The sequence below is a fragment of the Cynocephalus volans genome, chromosome 11 (assembly GCF_027409185.1).
Source record: "Cynocephalus volans isolate mCynVol1 chromosome 11, mCynVol1.pri, whole genome shotgun sequence".
Lineage (NCBI taxonomy): Eukaryota > Metazoa > Chordata > Mammalia > Dermoptera > Cynocephalidae > Cynocephalus > Cynocephalus volans.
Window position 1 is genome coordinate 110,132,209 of NC_084470.1, and position 23,334 is coordinate 110,155,542.

A 23,334-nucleotide genomic window follows, 5' to 3' on the forward strand; every position below is an offset into this window, starting at 1 on the left:
CCACTTTCATTGAAACCTGCCTAATAACAATTACCATGATGATAATCAATAATATTTACTGAGTGTCTACTGTGTGCCAGGTCCTGCAAAAGGGCTCTACCCACAAAGTCCTATTTAATATGAACAGTATTTTCATTATGGAGGGGCCGGTATTATTCCCATTTTATAGCAGGGGAAATGGAATCTAATTCAGCAGAACAGCCATTTGCAAATCGAGTCCATCTGACTCCAGAATCTGTACTCTGAAAGAGTGGAACTTTTTCTGAATAACTTAATATTTGTCTTAAACATTCACTTTATAAGTATTGGAGGGTGGGTTAAAAGAGACATTGTTATGACGAGTGTCTGTAACGTTCCATTTCATTCCTATATCCATTTTTCGATAAACATCTATTGAATAAATTACTATGCACCGGGGACTGTGCTGGTACAAGATATACAATCACAAATATATTGAGGCATTATGGTTTAGTAAGGGAAACTGACTCATATGTAAGTGTAACATAATGTGATAAATATAATATTAGAAATTTATAATATAGAGAAGTAGTAAAGTGAAGGAATTAATTAATTCTTGAAGGATCAAAGGCATGGAGAACTTAGTAGAAAAATTATTCCTTAGCTGCACTTTAAAAGTAAATAGGCATTGTCAAGGTACTCAAAAAGGGAGTAGCAGCCCAGAGAAAAGGAATAAGAGCAGAACATTGAAAATGTATCTAATTTAATTGAAAAAGTTTAAAAAGACTTTTTAATTGAAACATAATTAATTATCCATATTTACAGGGTACAGAATCGACTATCAGTATTCGTGAACAATATGTGATGATTGAATCGATGTTACTAGCGTATTCATCATTACAAATTGTATTATTCTTTGTGTCTCTTACTACATTTATCCTAACCCTCCTCCCACTTCTCCCTTTCCTACCTCTAGTAACTATAGGTCTGTTCTCTTCTTCTGAAAACTCGATGTTTTACTGTGGTCTTTTTTCCTTCTCTCTCTCTCTCTCTCTCTCTCTCTCTCTCTCTCTCTCTCTCTCTCTCTCAGCTCCCACTTATAAGCATGGACACACAGTATTTCTCTTTTTGTGCCTGGCTTATTTCACTTAACATAATTTTCTCCAAGCTCATCCATGTTGCTGCAAATGGCAGTATTTCATTCTTTCTTATGGAAGAGTAGTATTCCTTTGTGTCTATATACCACATTTTCCTTACCCAGTCATTCACTGATGAATGTTTGGGTTAGTTCTGTATCTTAGCTATTGCAAATCACCAAGATGAACTTGAAATGGCTTGTGATGAACGTAGGAGTGCAGGTATCCCTTCAACATGATGATTTCCATTCCTTTGGGTATACCCAGCAGCAGGATTGCTAGATCATATGGTAGTTCTATCTGTAGTTGTTTGAGGAAACTGCATACTGTTTCCCATATAGTTGTACTAATTTGCAGTCCCTCTTACAGTGTATAAGAGTTCCCCTTTCTCCATATCCTCACCAGCATCTGTTATTCTCAGTCTTTTTGATAATAGCCAGTCTGACTGGGGTGAGATGATATGTCAATGTGGTTTAAATTTGCATTTCCAAGATGCTTAGTGATGTGGAGCATTTTTTCATGTCTGTTGCCCATTTGTGTGTCTTCCTTTGAAAAATGTCTGTTTAGCTCCTTTGCCCATTTTTTAATTGGATTATTTGGTTTTTAATTTATTTTTTTTACTGTCTTTTTTGAGTTCCTTGTATATTCTGGATATTAATACCTTGTCAATGCATAGTTTGCAAATATTTTCTCCCACTCTGTAGGTTGTCTTTTCACTCTGTTGATTGTTTCCTTTGCTGCACAGAAGCTTTTTAGTTTGATATAATCTCATTTATTTATTTTTTCTTTTGTTGATTGTGTTTTTGAATTCTTATTCATAAAGTCTTTGTCCAGTCCTACAAGTGTTTCTCCTATGTTTTCTTCCAGAAGTTTTATAGTTTCATGTCTTATACTTAAGTCTCTAATTCATTTTGAGTTTATTTTGGTATATGGCAAGACGTATGGGTCTAATTTCATTCTTCTATACATGGATATCCAGTTTTCCCAGCACCATTTACTGAAGAGGCAGTCCTTTCCCCAGTGTTTGTGTTCTTTGTGCCTCTGTCAAAAAGATCAGTTGTAAGTATATGAGTTGATTTCTGGGTTCTCTATTCTGTTCCATTGGTCTGAATATCTGTTTTTATGCCAGCCCATGCTGTTTTGATTACTATATCTTTGTAGTATAATTTGAAGTCAGGTAGTGTAATGCCTCTGGCTTCATGTATTTTGCTCAGGATTACTTTGGCTATTCAGTGTCTTTTGTTGTTCCATATGAATGTTAGGATTGTTTTTTCTATTTCTGTGAAGATTTTCATTGGTATTTTGATGGGGATTGCATTAAACCTATAGGTCACTTTGGGTACTGTTGACATTTTATGTTGATGTTAATTCTTCCAATCCAAGAGCATAGAATATCTTTCCATCTTTTTATATCCTCATTAATATTTTTCAACAGTGATTTGTAGTTCTTGTTGTAGAGATCTTTCACCTCCTTGGTTAAATCAATTCCAGGTAGTTTATTCTTTTTCTAGCTATTGTAAATGGGCTTTCTTTAAAATTTTTTTAAACAAAAGAAATTATACCTTGGGATGAATAATATTAATAGTTATGTATTAATTTACTGACATTTGCTCAACTCTATGTAATTTAAGCATTATTTTTATGTAAAACCACTGAATGGAGGAAATTATTGTTTTCATTTGGAAATTACCATTATCAACTACGCTTCATTCTGAAAATTTGTAAAACCATTACTAAGATAGTCTTTTGTGGCATGGTATAGGTGAGCCGCAAATTAATCCCTAGACTCTTCTCATACTATTATGTCCATTTTCTGGCTTGAGGTGAGTGAGTTTGATCTAAATGGCTTATAATTAGTGCTTAGCCTCAGCATTGCCCTCCTTTTCTGAAAAAGGCCTAGAGGTTAAACTTGTTTTCTTTCTCCCATTTGAAGACCTTAGTGAAGCTCAGTTGTTCATGGTCCTCAGGAGGGGCATTGCTAGAAAATGGGCTCTTCTTTTATGCCCAGGACAGGTACTTTGCTGTGCAAATAGCCACTACAGGAGATAATACTAGTTGCCTTGCTAATAACTTTGAACTCTATGAATTCTGTAAGCATTTTCTCAGGTAAAGCAACATGGTTTTATGATATGGGTGACTCTTGGCTTTAGCTGGATGATACATTGTTTCCCACTTGAGACTTTCTCTTTTGGGGTGGTGGTTAGCTGAAATAAAACTGTAGAAAATAATAAACTTTAGAGGGCTGATATGTGCTATACAATGTGAACTCTCAGCAGTACATAATGCAAGGTAATAACATTGTCCCAATAACCGTGCTTAAGAATGTGGTACAAAATCACTCATGGAAAGAAATCTCAAAAAGATCAGTTTAAATGATACAGATATGAAGATGTGAAACATGAAGTGGAGCTAATGGAGGGAGATCAGAAATGCATTGAGTTAAAAGAAATTAAGGTCAGTTATCTTTAAGCTACACTCAGGAGCTGGAGTTTAAGCAGGAGGGAAGGGAAAATGCTGTTTCCTATAGTTGGAAGTAATAAAAGGAGAGGTAATGGTCTAGAATTAGGCACATTCAGGTAAGGCAAGACTAAATCTTTGAGCAGGAAGTTACCTGAGTCATCTTAATTAGAACTGCTTAAAAATAGGACATCTTAAGTACTGGTGGGATTAACCTTTATAATTATGCTCCTAAGAGGAGGAGGGGCATTAACCCCAAGGTGAATCCCAATGTGGTCTTTTCCTGAAAGCCCTGCCTCCACTTTCAGCTTCCCTCGGTGTTGTAACACCTTTTTTGTGTCTCTCTGCTTGTATTTCTGATTTGTCTATGGCATTCTTTACTTTCTAAAACTTGGACTACCCGATCTTCTGCACCAAAATGTGTCCCCCTTCTATTTACAGAGTTATCTAATAAATCATTTCTTGTAAAAATAATCCTTAATTGTTATAGAATTCTCTATGGCTCCAAGCTATCACAATAAGTCCAAATTAATTCTACTTTCTAAGTATCTGTGCTAATGGGTAATTTATCCAAATTGGAGAGCTGTGAGTACACTCATGAAGCCATCATCATGAATTCAAAGACCTAGGTACTTTCACTGGCAGAAAAATACAAAGAATTATAACCACAGTGGTCTTAATCCAAAATAGAGGCCTTCTAAATTTGTGACTTTTTCACATGGTGAATCAGATATGAGAATATATGTTAATAAGCGTGGCCATACCCTATTTCTGAAAATAAATATAAGGCAAGTTGCTATCAGGGGATGCAAAGAAGCAAATGGCATAATGTGTCTGTAAATTACTATAAAAAATGACAGTATTTGTCAATTCCTTTCAATGGAATGGCACAAGTTTTGAGCTCCTTCCTTTGCCTCTCACTGAGCACAATGTTTTCTGTTTTACTGCTCTTGAAGCTTTCTAAGAGAGAATACACAGGCCTAGGAAAAGGAAAACACGCTAATTGTTGGTGACTATGAAAGAATGGCTGGTTTTCAACTAGAGCCTCAAGTGAGTTTTAAAGTATCCTAGTTACTTTTTATTTTTTTAGAATAGATGACATAGATAATACAGAATGGATTCATTTTGCCTTTTTCTCTCTTTCAATGTCACTGATATTTTGTATACCTTAAATTAGCAATCATGACAATTGTACAATTCATTTTCATTCACCATAACTTTATTAGGATCCTTCCATGATCCCTCTCTCCCCTTGTTTTAATAAAATTCCTTGCAGGACTTTGCATGTGCTTGTGCGTGTATCTGTGTGTATACGCAGATATATGTACATTACATGTACACACACGCCCACACACATGTCACACAACACCAAGAAGCATTCCTCCCTCATATGCTGATCCATCCTTCAAATGTCCAATGCCTTGTTAATTTTATAACTGTTGACTTCCACCTTCTGGGTTAAATGAATTTTAAGTAACTCGAATATATTTTTTAATCATATTTGTATTTCTTTTTGGCTATAAGAAAGAAATATCAGTTTTAGAATTAATCTAAAATCTTTATGTTATGTGGCTTTTCTTGGTATCTCACTTGTGGGACTCACTACATATTTAATAATGTGGCTCATGTTTATTAATTCATCAGATGTTTATGAAGTGCCTACTATGTGCCAAGCACTGTCCTGGGTACTGAGGAGACAATGATGAATTAAGCAGATGAAGTTCCTGCCCTCATGGAGGTGATGATCTGGGCGAAATGAGATTGATTATAATTTTCAAGAGCACTCAAGAAAATAGACAGGAAGTTGTGAATCTGTAACAGGCAGACTTAAACTGGCCCAGGGAAAGTTACTCAAGGAAGTTGCAGAGTATAGGAGTGAGCTAAGCAGAAGAGGTGGGTCAAAACCATTGCAGCAGACAGAACAGCAAAGGCCTTTAGGTCTCAAGAACAGGAAGAAGCGGCTGGAGTGGACTGAGCTGGGAATGAGTGGTGAGCTGGAGCTAGAAAGGTAGGTGGGACCTGACTAGGATTGAAGGCTGTGTTAGGGATTTGGATTTTTTTCCTGAGGGGAATAGGAAGTCATCCAGTAGTTTTAAATAGAGGAATGAGATGTTTAAAATGTACTTTGAAAAGGATTGTTTCAGCTACACTATGAAGAAGAGATTGGGGGGGAGGGGCAAGAGGAAAGCTATTAGATGAGAGCTCTGGAGCTGAGCCACCTAGGTTTGAACCAGGGTTCTACTCTTTGTTAACTTTTCTAATGTTCAGTTTTCTAATCTACATAATGGACATAATAATACCTGCATTATTCATGTTGCTGTGTGAGAACTAAGTGATGCAATAAGTAAAAATCCCCTCTTGCAGCATCTGGTAGATAGTGTTAGCTATGAAAAAGTTGGTGGTAACTTTAACTAGGGGGGAGGTGGAAGTAGGGATGGAGAGCAGAAGGTTTCAATTTCCTAGGAGGCAAATGTCCACAGGACCTGATAACCAGCAAAATGTAGGGGGTGAGGGAAGGAGGACTCAAGGGTTGCTAGTTTTAGCAAAAAATGAGGACTCTCAGTTAAATCTAAATTTCAGATAATTGTTTTTAGTATAAGCAAACATTGCACGGGACACACTTTTACTAAAAAGAGCACTGTTTATCGGAAATTCAGCTGTAACTGGGTTATAGGTTAAGCAACTGAATAGATGGTGGTGCTGTTTGCTGAAATGGAGATTAGAGGAGAACCAATGTTTAGTGGAAAGGTCATTAGGTAGGTTTTAAATACACTGAATTTTAGGTGTCTGGGAGACAACCAAGTGCAGTGTAAGCTATTTCCTCAGTCTGTCTTTGGTTGTAATTGACATATTAGTTAAGAACAGCTATAACCACATTTGTAATGGGAAGTAGGCAGTGCCTTGATAAAGTGTTCTGTTTTTCTACATAATCAAAATATTATCTTTTGAAGAGAAGACTGGATAAAAAGCATATATAAAACTTGTAATTTCTTTGTTTCCAGGTTTTTATATTTCTCCTGGCAGTGCCACTGGCTGCCTGCCATGTTCATGCCATGCAACTGGTGCAGTTAATCACGTCTGTAATAGCCTAACAGGTCAGTGCACTTGCCAAGATGCTTCCACTGCTGGGCAAGGTTGTGACCGGTGTAAAGATCATTACTTTGGATTTGATCCTCAGACTGGAAGGTAAATCTTCATAAGAATTAATAATTAAGCATTTTATTTAATTATACATGCAATTACTTTTTCTTTACTAACAGTATTTTTTTACAGCCTCAAAGTACTATTTTCTGTAAAATGTGTCCTTTTATCAATGCATTTTTGATTCTTTGACAGCTGCATTTATTGAACATAATGGCAATCATGGAATATTTCCTAGAATGGGGTGCTATGTGTTGATATATGTGCCCTGTACTAGGGTATGGGAATACTGAATGAGATAAAATCATTTTGGGCTAAAAAAGCTTGCAATCTGGATGTGGAGAAAGAAGGTAAAGAGATATCTGTAGGAGAAAATATGTGTGTGTGCACATGCATACACACACACACACACACACACACACACACACAAGGGTTAGGTTAGCTAGCATACATATATATGTTTTGTTCTACATGGCACCTGAATTTATTGCTTTATCAGTTTATTGCATCCATTTATATTTGTCTTACCTTTCTAATTTTAGTTTAAAGACTGGCAGATGAGAAACATATCTTTATATTACTTGATATGATGATTTTTTTTCAATGTGTAAAATACATTCTGAAAGTAAATTAATCACTTTTTGAAGTTACACTGTCTTTAATATTTTACTTCATATTTCCTGCATATCTGTGGAGATCTGCCTTCATTCCTTTGTGTTCATTGGTATATTTTTGATGATGTGCTATAATGCCAACTCCATTTATGTGGGGGGGGTTTGCATGTGTGTGTGTGTGTGTGTGTGTGTGTGTGTTTGGTCAGATTACGAGCTCGTCTGGAGTTTGGACTATATCTATGAATTCTTTGGTATTCCTATCCCCAAGCAACTAGCATTGTGTGCTGAACTCAAGATGTACAGTAAAATCAGTCAAATCAGTTACTCAGTGTGTGTGTGTGTGTGTGTGTGTGTGTGTGTGTGTGTGTGTGTGTGTGTGTGTGTGTAAATATAATTGCTTACTACTCAAGAGTTTGAGATGATCTGGGCTCCATTAAACTTATTGCCCTGCTGCCTGCCTTTTGGCCACTGTGATGTGGACAGGGTGATAAGGTAGTTACTGGAAAAGAGCTCAAACTAGTTCATTCTTTCTTTTAAAATTCGATTTGATTTTAAAAACTTCAGAAAGAATATTTAAGTAATTTCTTAAAATAATTTTTGTTCTTATTAGATATATATGAGAGGTCTTCAAAAAGTTCATGGAAGGATTTGTATTATCTTTTAATTCAATTTTTCCACAAACGTTTTGAAGTTCCCATGTGTGTATATGCATAAATATATATGTATACATACATACATGCGCAGCCCATGATGCTCCATATTATTATGGTATGTTTCATACTGCCATAGAAATAATACCTTGGTAGTCTAAGAGCATTACTACTCTTTTCTACGAAGGCTAAATCACTCTGAATGAGTATAGAAAACACACAGTACAATGAATGTTAAATAGAAAGTACTGTCAGGATTTTGATAAAATTACAGCCAGTTATTACACAGACTGCCTTCTCTATACATATGTTTTATTAAAGTGACATTCCACAAATTCCCAAGTTGGAACTCTGAGGTTCGTTTGTTTCACTCCTGGCTGCCTCTACTCTTTAGATTTTCTACCCCTTGCAAAGGTGTGAGCACACTTACCAAGAGAAAAATATTCTCTCCGATCCACTCTCCTCATTGGAACACTCATGCCCATCAATAACATTTTGTGACAAACTCTTACCCATTTTTCTTCTACTGATCCCGCTTGCTATTCTTCCTGGGATTATCACCAAAGCCCTGCTAAATGACCAAGACTTTCTCAGTTTTCTCACCTAACTTTCTTTCTTTAAGTGAAACCTGATCCCCTTCATTACACCACTTCACCCACCCTTCAGTGTTCTTAAGTTCAAGGCTGACCTTCATGCCATTCTGGCTCTTCCATTTTCTAGCCATCTCACTCACCACCTCAGTGTTATCCAGGACCAAGTATTGCTTACAGAATAATGTTCTTCCACCTATCACTCTGCAGTAGGTCTGGCTAGCCTGGAATTGGATTCCTTGGTTAAAAGGTGGGTTAGAATGTTTGCCTAAATTGATGAGAAATAGGAAGAGACAAAAAAGGGGGTGTAAGCTACATTAGAAGGTTCTGAGGTTAAAATAAAAAACAGCAGATTCAGTCACATAAGAGGGATGAGGACAGGTCTTGGAGTCTTGGAGATAGAGCCAAAGTGTGAGGTTCTGGGTAAATTTTTAAAGAATGAAAGATCCAGAATAAGTGTGGGTTCAAAGTAAAGCTATTCATGGCAAGTTTTACATAAATAAAATTGGATGTCTTTACATATAATGGCTCATAAATATTAATTCAGAGAGGGAACTATCTTTTGAAGTTTCCAAATTGTTCTTTGAAATGATACCACTTTTCTTCCATCCTCATTGATCTTATTTTTAGGACTTTTAGGATTTCATTCATTGAGTTCCTTATCAGAGGGATGGCATTTTTTTCTTTCTTCTCCTCCCTAACCCCTGCCATTGTCTTGAATTACTCTGACTCCTACTGATACAGTTCTTTGGCCTCTTCAGTCGTTCAGTTCCCCCTCCAGCAACTCATTTTTTACGTCTGCACCCTGGATTTTGTGATCATTTGCGATTTCTCTACTTCTCAAATCTTCCTAATCCCAAAAATGCTACTCTATGAACATATTATATCTTTCCAGTTCCTTTATCTATAAACCCTCACCTAATCTGCTTATTAACTTCCCTTAATCTCTAGTCCACTATCCCTACCTGGTCCTCTTTTGATCGACCTTTCCGTATCTTCACTGTCTCCTGCTCCTAGTCTGGGGCAAAACTATTTTAATTTTGTCTCTTGAGTGGCCTGATGAAGACCTCTCCCTCCTGCAGTACTGTGGCTCAGCTCTGGGGATTGTTGCCCTGCTTGTGCCCTGAGCCTATGAGAAGTAGAGACAGAATGTATCTGTGCTGCCAGGTGTACATGCCATGTGTATACTTCCCATCACCTCACTTTCCCTCCCCTTCATGCTACTGTCAGTCTCTTCAATGTCAGTTTCCTGCCTTTGCCGTTGTAGCTAATCTAGCCCTCTAATAGAACCAGACATCAATATCTCCAGATTATCTTCTCTCCACTGCTTATTTGTCGACATTGTCATACATTCTTAATTTTTAATCTAGTCTTAGAAGAAAATAACATATAATTTTTAAAAAACCTAACCTGTTGCCTGCTCGTGATGGGATCCCCTCCTACTTTTCTCCTCTTCTGCTTTTTCTTCTCCTCTTCATGCTCTTCATCCTCTGAACTTTGGTCCATCAAATCTTCCCTTTATTTTAACTTAAATCTGTCTCCACTGGATGTATAATAACTGTCTACAAATATGCTCTTCTTGGCCATCCTACAAACCCCTTCCCTTGACCCTGCCCTTCTTTATGAGCCCTGAAAGTTATTGTCTAATCTCCAACTCTTCATCCACTTACTAATATTTAAAAAGGGCAGGGTTTTTTTCTCACTGCTTCATTTCTCTACCTTTCCACCCATTCCTCAGCCACCTTTCATACAAATCAAGGACAAGGGATATAACAAGATATAATGGATTATAATGGGTTATCCTTGCTCTGGGCGGTGCTGGTCCAGCAAGTTCCTGCCCTCCTGCAGCCGTGCATGAGAGAAGAGAGAGTAACACAGACCGGGAGGCCAGTCAAGCCTCCAGTGCATCCAGCCAGGAAGAAGGGAGCAAAGTCTGTGCTTTAAAATGTCTGTGGTAAAGATGGGAGTGTTGACTGGTACACAGGACTAAACCTTCTGTTTTCCGAATTGAACCTGTATTTTCAACATAGGGTAACTTGAGGGCTTTCTCTTGCCTGAGAAAGACCAGAAAAGCCACACGACTGGCTTTTCTCACTTAGTGAGACCAGTGTCTCGCTTTAAATCCAGGTGGAAGATGGGGAAAGAGCCCCACACGATACATTTAAAGGGTTGGCGAGAGACAGAAGTAAAATTGGTTTGCTATTGCTTCCTGTGACTCATGGTTTTTCAATGTGCCAATTATTTTATTGCCCTCTCTATTATCTTAAAATTATCTCTTCCATTGGCCTCCAAAATCCTACTTCTCTGATTTGTTTTCTGTCTCTTTTGTGGGTTATTCCTCTTTAATATACCCCTTCAATTTACACATCTGTGTCCACCATTTCAACCACTGTGTATGCTAACAACTCTCAGGTGTATTGTCACCTGCCAGGGCCCTAGGCCACTAGCCAGCTTTCTCTCTTAGTTTTGCACTTGCATGTCCCCCATGCATTTCATCTTAATACAGCCAGCACAAAACTAATTCTCCTTTACAATACGTTGCTCACCTCCCCCCCAAATAATAGTCTTCTGCCATCTCATGCCATCATCATCTTGGTGAGAGAGACATAAACCCTCAAACAATTATTTAAGTCCAAACCACCCACGTTTGAGTGGGACTCAGAATCCTCCCGGGTTGGGTGGAATTGGCTCTGATATTGACTAGAACAGAGTCCACAGGCTTCCCTGGAAAGAGCCATGGAAGGCAAGGGCCACCGTATATAATGCAGGTTCTCTGAAAAGAATAGAAAGAACAAAGCCTCCTAGGACCACAGGGGGCCCAAGGCAGTCAGCAGGATTTGTCCCTTACTGAATCAGTCATGTGGAGTGCTTGAGATTTCAGTTGACCCTTCTATTGCAATGATGAATTCTACTGTCTCTTTTCAATTTAACATTGATAATCATTAGAGAGGAAATCGTCTAACATAGAAGGTCATAGAGAAAGCTATTTCAAAATGTGACAATGAGAATTACTTGAGTTTATACTTTTGCCCATCATTGAGAAGGGATAAAAATGGATATTCTCCTTTTTATGTTTTCTGTTCCTTTCTTGAATGATATTGTTCTTGAGTCTCTTTGTTGCTTCTGGTGGTTATTGTATATATACTAACATTAGCTATTTTGGGAATGTGCACAAAGATTGCTAAAATAAATGGGATTCCATCTAGCATAAGGAATTTTTGTATCTTGAAGGAAAAAGTTCATTCATAGTCTAAATGTATACAGACATGTGGCACAGGAAAATAACTATCTATGCCCTGATGTTAAAGAAATTTTGAAAAGAAAGACACTCAGCTAAAATCCACTGAATCTACCTTGACGTAGGCACTGAGGTAGTTTCTTGCCAATACAATGAGGTAGGTTCTTACCAATACAAATTTAGTTTATTAATTTCCAAAATCTACAATAGATTATGAGTCTTTTATTGTTAAGCAAGGAGAAGATACAGGTATCATTGTGTTTCTTCATCGATTTGGAAAATGAATAAACTTTCTCATCTGCCTTTTGCATTTACGTGTTCAGGTATCTTACTCAATTCTTCCACAAAGTTTACACATGTCCTTACCTCCTTCATGCTCTATTTGTGCACAGCAATGTTTGCTATAGTTTTTCTCTTGGTTTATGTTCTACACTTTTTTCATACTCCCAAAGGCAAAATAAATAAAATAAAATAGACCCTTGCCCTTAACTACAGCAACAATAACAAAAATTCACCCAACACAACAATAACTTCCTCTGACCAAGCTGGAAAATCATTTGCCTGTTTCCATCCAAGTGGTTTGTTCTTCAAAAGTTACTGATCAGAAAAAAGGAGGCATGTATTTAAAAAGCTGGTCCAAGTGCAAACATTATTCCATTTACCTCTGACACATAAAGCAAACATGATTTAATCAGTATTGAAAACAATGAAGCAAAAAATCCTGCCCACTGAAAAAAATCAATAAAGCAAAAAAATTTAGAGTATCTGTGTAACCCAAAAACAATGAGACAAAAATGGGCCACATTCAATTTGTCTCACTTGGTAGTTAAGAGGCATATTTGACAAACTGCACTTGCTGGCGCTGTCCTCAAGTTGACCTGTGATTATGGTTCCTCTTTCCCACAGCCCCCAAGACTGCTCCAGTTCATCTGGTGACCCCTGTTTTCTTGCATAACATCCACACATGCAGTGGACTGAATGTCCCCCCAAACTCTTTGAAGCTTAATCCCCACTGTAACTGTTGAGGGTGGGAAATCCTATTACGATAATTGAAAGAGGGGCCTTGAAGAGGTCATTCGATTGTGAGGACCATATGGTGGTCGTGGGCGTGATTCTGAGGGCTTTAAAAGGAGAAAGAATGAGGAGTTAGCTCTCTCTGTGCTCTGCCATTCTCGCCATGTGACACCCTGGTTTGCTGTGAAGAGTCACTATCCACTAACAAGGCTCTCACTAGGTGTGTTCTCTGAACTGTGGACTTCCCAGCCTCTGAAACTGTAAGCAACAAATACTGTTTCTTTATAAATTACCGAGTTTCAGATATTTCTGTTATAAGCAACAGAAATGGACTAATACAACATGTCATAACCCCAAAGGTTTCTTCCCTAATGACTTATCCTCTTTATAGTCATTAGTTATATGTTGCCTTGTTTTAAGCCTTAAGGAGCTAGGACTATCACTACTTTTCTTATTTACCATGTGACACACGCTAACCCATAATTGTTCTTGGGTGGACACCTAAGCTGGCCAGCGAGTCTAAAGACTCAGACTTCTAAAATATAAAATAAAGGGAAATCGTTCTGTGCCCAGATTATTTTTGGTTTTACTCCAGATGTTTTACATTTGAACACTGTGTTATAGATTTGGTCTGGTAATCTTTTCACATGCCTATTTTCAATTGATTTCAATTGGTCTTTTCTCGGAGAGCCAGATCCATATCTTCAAATGAAAGAAGATAACTTTCTTGTCAACTGATTTCCTTTTATGGTGTTATAATAGAAAAATTGGGGAATGTGCCTCACAGGTTCAGGGTCTTTGGGGACTCTTTGTTAGACAACTGGCTGTCATCTGGAGTGATGGTAGATAATGGGCTGCTAGTCTCTCATCATCTAGCAGTCTAGCAGGTCTTGCTCACAATGTGGTGGCAGAGTTCCAAAAAAGAGAGTAGAAGCTTGCAAAGGCACCTGAGTTCTGTGCATGGAATTGCCACAGGTATTACTTTTACCTTATTATATTGGCCAAACAAGTCATCGGCTAGCCCATCTTCAGGAGTGGGGAAATAGACTCTTCTTTTGGATGTAAAGAACTATACAGTTCATGCAAGGACCTACAGAGTGGGAGGGCTAAAGACTTGTGGTCATTTTTGACCACCAAACTATATAATCTCCCTTAATGTAGATTATATATAATCCTGTAAAAACTGCCAGCGTTTGTGTATTAGTAGCATTTATTCAATGTGATGTAATAGGAATAACACAATGTTGGGCATCGGGATATCTAGATTTCAGATCTGGTTTTTACACTAGAACAAATATATTAACGTCCTATTGCTGATACAATAAATTACCACCAATTTAGTGGCTTAAAATGACACGTTTATTACCTTATAGCTCTATAGGTCAGAGACCTTAAATTAGTTTCACCAGGCTAAAGTCAAGGGGTCAGCAGGCCTGTGTTTCTTCTGGAGACTCTAAGAAAAAAATCCATTTTCTTGATTTTCTCAGTTTTTACAGGCCACCTACATTCTTTAGCTCATAGCTCCTTCCTTCATCTTCCAAGCCGGCAGAGGAGTGTTTTCTCTATTCTCTGACCTCTGCTTATGTTCTTACATCTTTTCTCTCTCTCACCTTCCTGCTTTCCTCTTATAAGGACCATTGTAATTACATTGGGCATTCTCAGATAATCCAAGGATAAACTCCCCATCTCAAAATCCTTAACTTAGTCACATCTATAAAGTTCCTTCTGCTAAGTAAAATAACATATTTATGAGTTCTGAGGATTAGGATTTGGACATTGTTGGGGGCCATAATTCAGCCCACTAATATCAGGGTTCAACAATCTATGGCTTGAAGACCAAATCTGGCTCGTCACTTGTTTATGTAGATAAAGTCTTATTGGAGCACATAATGTTCATTTTTTACATATAGTCTATGCCTGCTTTCCTACAACAGAAGCAGGACTGAGTTACAACAGAAATCATATGGCCCACAGATCCAGAAATATTTGGTATCTCATCTTTTATAGATAACTATTGGTCACCCAGTATCTAGATTTATTGTCACCTCGAGCAAGTTACTTAACTCACTAAGCATCCTAGAATCATAACTTTATAGACTTGGAAAGAACATCAAAAGTAATTTTGGTTAAAATACCAGATACATTCTCTGCACAAATTGCCTTTTCAGAAAAATTTGTAAATGGTCATTCAGATTCTGCTCCAAAATGTGAAATTTACAAAGAGCCCACTCTCTCATGAAGTATCTCATGTTTATTTCAAACAACTGTAATTCTGAGACAGATCAATATATTCTTCATATTGAATGAAAAGTTTCATGCCTGTGACTTTCTTGTCCAGTCTTAATTCTGCCTTCTGGGGCCACAGAGAATAAGTTTAATCTCCCTTCTACCCAAGAGCACTTTAAGAGTTTGAATCTGTTGTCCTATCTGAAAATAATTTGTGTGGTTATGTGGAGTGTCAGCAAAGGAGAAAGAGGTAGGAATCTCAGATACAGGACTTTGCTAAACAAGCTCTTCTCTAGATGACCTGACTGTCACCTCCCTAGACTCAGACGTCACTATTGCTTGGATGCAGGGGAGTCACTGCCCTGGCCCATTTTTATGAGTTCCTGTATTTGTGCCTGGGAAAGCCTCACCAAAGTGGGTGGGTTGGGACACTGTTAACCTCTTTCTTCCAGATGGGACAGTCCAACTCTCACCTCCTCTTCAACAAGCTATGAGAGTATGGCTTTCAGCTCACACCGTGTGGAAGCCCAAGCCCAAGCCTCTCTACTGTGATTCTGAGTCCACCTCCAAGAGAATCCAGATGCTATGGAGTCCGAGCAGAATCCAGCCCTTAAAGAAAAGCTGTCCATTCCTTGGGGGTTGGGATTAGCCAGGGAGACAGTTATGCCAATAAGGTCTAAAGAGAGCTAAATTGTCATCAGAGCTACAAGCCACATTTGGATTTATCTCTGGTGTCCTATCCTAAGTCTAAAGCTTTCCTAGTGCTTTATTCACTATTAAGTCATTTATTCAATGATATTTATCAAATCCTTGCTGTGTGCCAGCCTTTGTGCTAGGGACTGATGGAAAAAAACTCTTTGCCCAATGTCTCCAATTGGCCTTGAAGCCTCTTTTTTATTCGTTAATAATCCTTGCCCCAAATCCCTCAGCAATCTGCAGTCTCTTCCTTCTTTGTTCTTTATGCTGAATAATGCCCCCATCACCCCCCATCAGCAAATTAGAAAACTGGGAGTAACCCCATGCCCTTCCTCCCTTCTGTTTTTAATTCGTCACCCCATCCTACCAGTTTTACTTACTAAACACATCTTAAATCCATCCCCCTCCTTTCCATGCTCCTTATCACTGACCTAATTTAGCAATGTCTTCCCTCTGCTTACCTGCCCAGCTTTCTCTGTCATCAGTCTGTATTCTAAATTTATATCCCAAAATTCTGAATCCCTTGTCATTTCACACCCTCTCCCGCTTTTTCTTTTTCTATTTTCTTCCCTCCCTGATTTGCCTGGCTATTCCTACTCATCTCTTCAAATTTGGCCCAAGCATCTCCTCCAAGATTGCTTCTTAGTACTACTTTCTCCTCCCCTTCCCCTGCCACCAGATTAGGTAGTCACCCTTTTTCTGGGCCTCCAAAGAGTCTGCATATATTTTTACTAAGGATCTGTCCATTTTTTCTTTCACACTAGATTGTGAGCTTCTTGAGGAGAGGGGTAACTCTGTATTCATCTTTGTGTGCTTGGTGTTTATCCAGTTCTGGAATATCACTGGCCTTCAATGGGTGTTATTTATTTCAATCAATATTTAAACCAATTGTATGGTGTTCATGAGTTGAGGCCCCAGACAGAAGAGGGGTGTGCAAAGAAAAATGCCAATAAAGTGATCTACATCCTGGAATATGTCCCTGGGCCTCCTGTAGTAGCTCTCCCTCAGAAGATGAAGTTTCTCACAGTGACATATCTTATTGAAACACATCCCTTTCATTAATAGTTATGTTTCAGTAATAATAATAATTATGATTACTCTTTCTCTTACTGTTTGCACAACTGGGAGAAACTCCCAGGAAAGGAAAATATATGAGATTTGTTATTTAAGAGGCAGAGGCCAATTAACTTCCTTCCCATTATATCCAGTAAATACTGAATTACATAAGAACCCAAACAGAGCTGTAACAGAGTGCTGGCAGAGATTAGCGATGCTTTACTCCTGTTTTGTTTACCATAATGAACTGGTCAATAAACATCACAAATTGTTTATCTATATAAATCTTGACAGATTACTCTTTATGAAATCCATTTAGCAAGTGAGGTTTTCCCATAAGGATGAAAAATGAAGATTTTAAACAGATTGCAGGAGAAGCTCTGCCTGTACCAGGAGAGTCAGTGTAATAAAGGTTTCTTTATATTAATATTACAAAAACCATTTATCCTGGCAAAATCAATATCACAATTCATCTTAGTATGGTGTTTCTCTTTCTAAGCTTAAAATGTCTTTTCCTTTATTATGTATAATTTTGTTTTAATAAACGTGAAATATATTTCATTTAGGAGGCACTCTTGAGGAGAGATAACTTATAAAATGACATCAAACTTGTAGTATATTTGCTAACGAGTCTTAGAAATGTTTAAAATTATATTTGAGTGGCTGAGAAATATACAGGAATCATTTTACTTAAACCTTAATTACAAAATTATCTACAGTGTCCTTTGGACTAGAAACATATTACAATACCCAGAAAAGTCTCCTGCTATGATCTTCATTTAGGGAAAATTTTCTCTCACTAAAGTCAAGAAATTATAACAAGTCAGATGAGTTGAATATAACAATGGCTGGGATAAGAGACCATAAAATCAAGAATAGACACATTTAATTACTCAAAGCATTGCAGGCTTTCCTAAGAAGTGATTTATTTATTCCATTTGGATTTGGAACTTAATATCCCACAGATATTGATGTAACTGACTTGGAGTTATGCATGTAGCAGTTGGCTAGAAGAAAATAGAACTACATCAAGGAAAGGAATTATGTTATACACTGGAAACTATTACTCTAAATGTACTGTATTCAAAATAAGTGTGATTGTCTCATGAGTGAATGGTAATAAAAACTGAAATACTCAAGAGACGCTTATTCATGAGTGGTGTAGTGATACACACACACACACACACACACATTGGGAGAAGCTTACCTCTTATTGTTTATGCTCACCAATATTACATTAAAAGCTTATAAACAATGTACTCTAAGTAATAGCATGTAATGAAATTAAGAGCAAATCAAATATTTTGTTGCTCCTGTAATTCCAATTTCAATGCATAATTTTCTTCAGCTCTAATTCTTAACCTAGACAAAACATCCATTTGAAATGAAATTCTGATGCAACGTGTATAGATAAAGGAGCTAATATGAGTATAGTTGTTTGTAAGGGGGTGGAAATGTCCTTTTATCATGACCATATAAAGGGCAAACCACAGTATAGCAGTTTTCAAGAGAAACTGTACTTTATTCCCATGGGGATATTAGTCCTTAAAACAAATTTGCAGCTTATTTGTCAGCCTTAGCTTTTATCGGCCTTTTTAAGGGTGTTGAATGATTACCCAAGAGATCACACCGTAAAAATTGCAGTAGGGTAAAGTAACTCTATCCAGCCAGCATCTTTATTAGAACTTATAGGTGAATTCGTTTAATCTTATTTCATATGTACCACATGGAGAATCCCCATTTAGAGGTGGGTGGTCTCCTTATATGTGCCATTTTTGTTTCTCTAATACTTCATGGAGCCAAAATTGCTTATCCTTATCAATGCCATTGGCATAGGCTAAGTGTGAATAAGTCACTCTGAGAAAACAGGTTTCAGTTTCTATCATGGCAAAATGCCAGCACTGTTATTTTTTACAGGCAACTTTGGGTCTAAGAAATTTAAGTTGCAGTAAAGTTATCTGATAATATTGATAACATTAACATAGTTTCATAAATGAGAGTAATGTTCTGTTTTCAACAATTCTGGATAAATGAGTGTAACATGTAAAATAGAAAATGAAATATAACCCATATTAAGGCATCAACAGTATTTAAATCTGTTTTCCTTAAGCCATTTTCTTAATGAAATTTAATCTTTATAGAACTAAATATAGAATTAAAAATTTTTTAGGCAGAGCAGTGATTCACCCCCAGTCTTCTATTTTACAACTGCATAGTTACTTGAAAAGATAATTTTATGGGTAACTAAACTAAATTATTAGCTGACAGGAGAACTGCTTTTTTGAAAAATCAAAATTTACAGTATTCTTAATTGAGCTGGTATTCAGACTAATCCATAAGATGTATCATGGCATGTACAAAAAGCAATATAACAGCTTTTTTTTTTTTTTGCCATTAATTAGTTTGCAAAGAGAAGGCTTCCTACAGGTTTTCCCATGAGTAGTGTTTTGATAATGATCTTTTCTGCTTTGTTTTATTTTGTGTTTGTTTAGCTCAAGCATCCTTTTCAATATGTTGGCTAACACAGACCATCTTACTCCACAATGTTATTGATAGGTGTAACATATACTATGAATTATTAATCAAAATGCTATTCTCTTTGATGGTTTATTTGTCTTGTTTTCAGATGTCAGCCCTGTAATTGTCATCTCTCAGGAGCCTTGAATGAAACCTGTCACTTGGTCACAGGCCAGTGTTTCTGTAAACAATTTGTCACTGGCTCAAAGTGTGATGCTTGTGTTCCCAGTGCAAGCCATTTGGATGTCAGCAATTTATTGGGTTGCAGCAAAAGTAAGTGAACTCTGGCCCAGTGCTGGCATGTGAAGCAGCACCGTACAGAGAAGAGTGTCTTATTGTTTTCTCTCCCCATTTAGAATCCATCAGACAGGCCTAGGTACAATGTGGAGAATTTAGGTAAGAAACGAAAAAAAATATTAAATAAAATTTGTGTGGTGTGATTTTCCTTAATTAAATAATTGGAAATGATGATATAATTATGTTTATAGTGGGAAATTTCTAATGGTTTTTTTGGAATGAAATCATCAGTAAGGTTTCATCAAGTCCTGGTTTTCCGCAAACTGAGGGTTTCCCCAGGACATAGGAATTTCAGTGCTGAAATCAGGACAGTGCTGGTTAATCTGAAATAGTCAATCACCATATCACACAGACATTTCCAGGTAATTTTCTATAACAAATGGAATACTTATTTTTTTATTTATTATGAGTTTTATATTCTTCCATCCCCCAAATTTTATGGAAATTATTTTACTATTAGCTGTCTATTAATATTGTCATTATTTCTCATAGCATATTATTTACTCTATGATTGATATTCCTTTTTTTCTACCTCAGTTACATTAGTTGTTTAAACATCTCTCTCATTTATATTTTTAATTCCCTGAAGCCAGAGATTATAATTTAGTATCTTTTGACTTCTCAACACCATTCTCCAGAGCCTTGAATTGACCTCTCAAGGTCACCTGCAGTTCTGCATTTTTGTAACATATTGATGGTGTCTCTATATTTACTTCAAGATCATATATCTTTACCTTTTCCAGAATTCCTAAGAAATGCCTGCTGGGAGCATGTGGTAAGGAGCCCCCACAACATATTGTCCTAAGCATATTCTCCTTGGAGTGTCCTGAGACTGTCATGAGTCACAGTGCTAGGAAATGCCACAAGTCATGACAGACATCACAAACCAGCATGCCTAGAATTCTGCTATCTGCATTTGAGGAAGAGAGAGAGAGATAAGTGATGGAATATCGGGTTACACAGCAACTGTACTAGATTTTGAGGTAGCGGAAGATGGGGTGTAGCTCATGATTAAGAAGACATATTCAGATTTTGTGTTGGTGTAGTTTCTCTTAACTATTTCATCAGTCCCTCTGGATTTTATTATAAGTAAAACTGTCGGTATATGTTTTTCTAGGGAAAGGATTATCATAGTTGCCTTTGGGTATAAATACAGTTTCAACACAAATCTAGATTTCATTGGCCATTTAATTAATACTTGTTATTCATTGGTTAGCTATGTAATTGATTGATTTGTGGGCAACAAAAAATCTAGCATACTTCTTTTGGATGTGGGTTGTCAGTCATCATTGATACTACGGAATTATGGCAGTCTTACATACAACCTACCTAATCTTAGTGATTTCTGGTCAGTTCTGCCACTCATTTCATGTGTGAATATTGGCACCTGCTCCATGTTTTGCTACCCACTTTTGCATCTGAGACACAGGTGAGGAATGATGCCTCAGGCACAGCTGAGTTGTCTGGTCACTGGACGGACACCTAGCCTACATTTTTGATGTTGTCTTTCCTTCTCTAGGCTAACATGCTTGGTCTTTCCAAGTGTTTCTGACTTGTCATAATTTAGAAAACTTTCACGTTCCTAATTATTCTTCCTTGGATATGCTCTTTTTGATTTTCTATTCCTTTAAAATTGTAATCCTTAGCATTAAACACATTCCTTTGACTGCTTGTGGTATATGATGCTGCTGTCTTAGGTTTGTATTAACGAAATGCGCAAAACGCCGTGCAAAGTTTGAAGCTCAGCAACATCAGAGGTAATTCATTAAAAAATAAGTTAGGATCCCTGCCTTAAAAAAGGTTTAAACATAGACAGCAAGAGCAAATGATCCTACTAGAAAGGAAGTGCTAACTTTGTTTAGGTAGGAAGGTGCTAACTGTGGGAGGAGGGTGCAGGGAGCTCACCATGACTTTTATACGGTACTTGCCTATATATATATTATATATTATATATTTATTATATATTATATATATAATTAAAATTCAGTATTACATCAAGATGTACTTTAGCTTTTTATTTTATTATTTATTTTTATTTTATTTTTATTGGTTATGAATATTCATGGGGCACAAAGCTGATTGTCACCCCTTGTGCCCAAGATGTGATGGCCAGATCCATACTCGCTTTTTATCCTAGAGATAGCCGGCTGGAACAACTGATGTCATCGGAAGGAATGCACTGCTACCTGTTGTTGCAAATGCGAACTACCTCGGGCTAGGATTTGTCTCTGTGTCCAACAGATGTCAAGAATGTGTTTTTCTTGAAAATTAGAATGCCTCATGGATCCCCTCTACACAGTTTGGGAACTGTAGGATTATAGGATTATAACTATTAAAATATTTTCTACTTCCCTAGAGGCCACTGACAATAGTTGAGCAATATCATCTATGATTTTTTTTTTTCCTGGGGGGGGGGTGGCGTGGAGCAGGGACTCAGAATAGGAATTCTAGGATATGATTTCCAAAGTGCAGGAGGACTGAATTCCAATAGAGGAGTTAGATCCTGTCTGACAGTGTGCTCCTCGATTGGGTGATTTCACTTCTTTCCTATTGATATTAGTTTCGTGTTCTCAAAATGATAGTCATTTTCCTGGATGGGAGAGACAGAAGGCAGACAGTAGTTAAATACTTCTGTTTTCTGTATGCTTTTCTATTGAAGGATATTCCAGTGGTCTAAACTTCTGTCTATGAATTCAGCTAAGATTACATATTTATTATTATTCATACTCCGTTCGTGTTTGTCTTCTTGACATTCTTGTCACTTTTATGTTTTTTCCTTGGTCATTTATCTGTATTTTTACCTGCATTTTTTCTTTATCTCTACTTATCAGAGAATCTCATAGCTCTCCTTTTATTAACAGCTTTATTGAGGTATAATTTACATAAGTTTAACCATTTTAAATATACAGTTTGATGAAGTTTAGTAAGTTTATAGTTGCGCAAACGTGAGGAGTCTTCAGAAGTTCATGGAAAGATTTATATGATCTTTTAATTCTATTTTTCTGTCAACTTTTTGATGTACCCTAATAACTATAATATAGAACACTTCTATCAGTTCAGAAAATTTCCTTTATGCCCATTTCCAGTCAATCCCCACTTTCACTTCCAGCCCCAAACAACTAGTTCTACAGTTTTTAATGCAATAATTTTGCCTTTTCTATAAATTTTATATAAGTGAAATCGTACAATATTTAGGCTTGTACAATATTTGAGTTTTTGTGTGTAGCCTCTTTCTCATACCAGAATGGTTTTGAGGTTAATCTATGTTGCATCTCCCAGCAATTTGTTCCTCTTAATCTCTGTGTAGTATAGCAATTTTTGAATATTCTAAATTTTGTTTATTCATTCATCACTTGGTAGACATATAGATTGTTCCCACTGTTTGTCAATTATGGAATAATGCATCTATGAATATATGGTTACAAGTCTTTGTATGGAAATATGTTTTTAAAACTCTTGGGTAAACCTGGGAGTTAAAAGGCTGGTTTATATGGTGAGTATATTTTTCATTTTTTAAGAAACTGCCAAATTATTTCCCACTGCGACTGCACCATTTTGCATTTGCGTTAACAGTTAGTGAGAGAGCCAGTTTCTGTGTGGCCTCAGCACCACTTAGCACTGACTGTATTATAGCACTTTAGTGAGTATGCAGTGGTATCTCATTGTGGTCTTAATTTGCATTTTCCTTAATGACTAATGCTGTTGAGCATCTTTTCATGTGGGTTATTTACCATCTGTGTGTTT

The 23,334-nt window shown here is 37.0% G+C and overlaps 1 protein-coding gene across 1 annotated transcript in view; it reads left to right on the forward strand.

Annotated features, from left to right (window-relative positions):
* USH2A (usherin) overlaps positions 1–23,334 on the forward strand; it is a 763,885-nt gene that overhangs the window by 167,639 nt on the left and 572,912 nt on the right. Inside the window, exons 13-14 of the mRNA XM_063114845.1 lie at positions 6,554–6,737; positions 19,403–19,566. Coding sequence (XP_062970915.1) covers positions 6,554–6,737; positions 19,403–19,566 — 348 coding nt within the window. The remainder of the gene's footprint in view (positions 1–6,553; positions 6,738–19,402; positions 19,567–23,334) is intronic.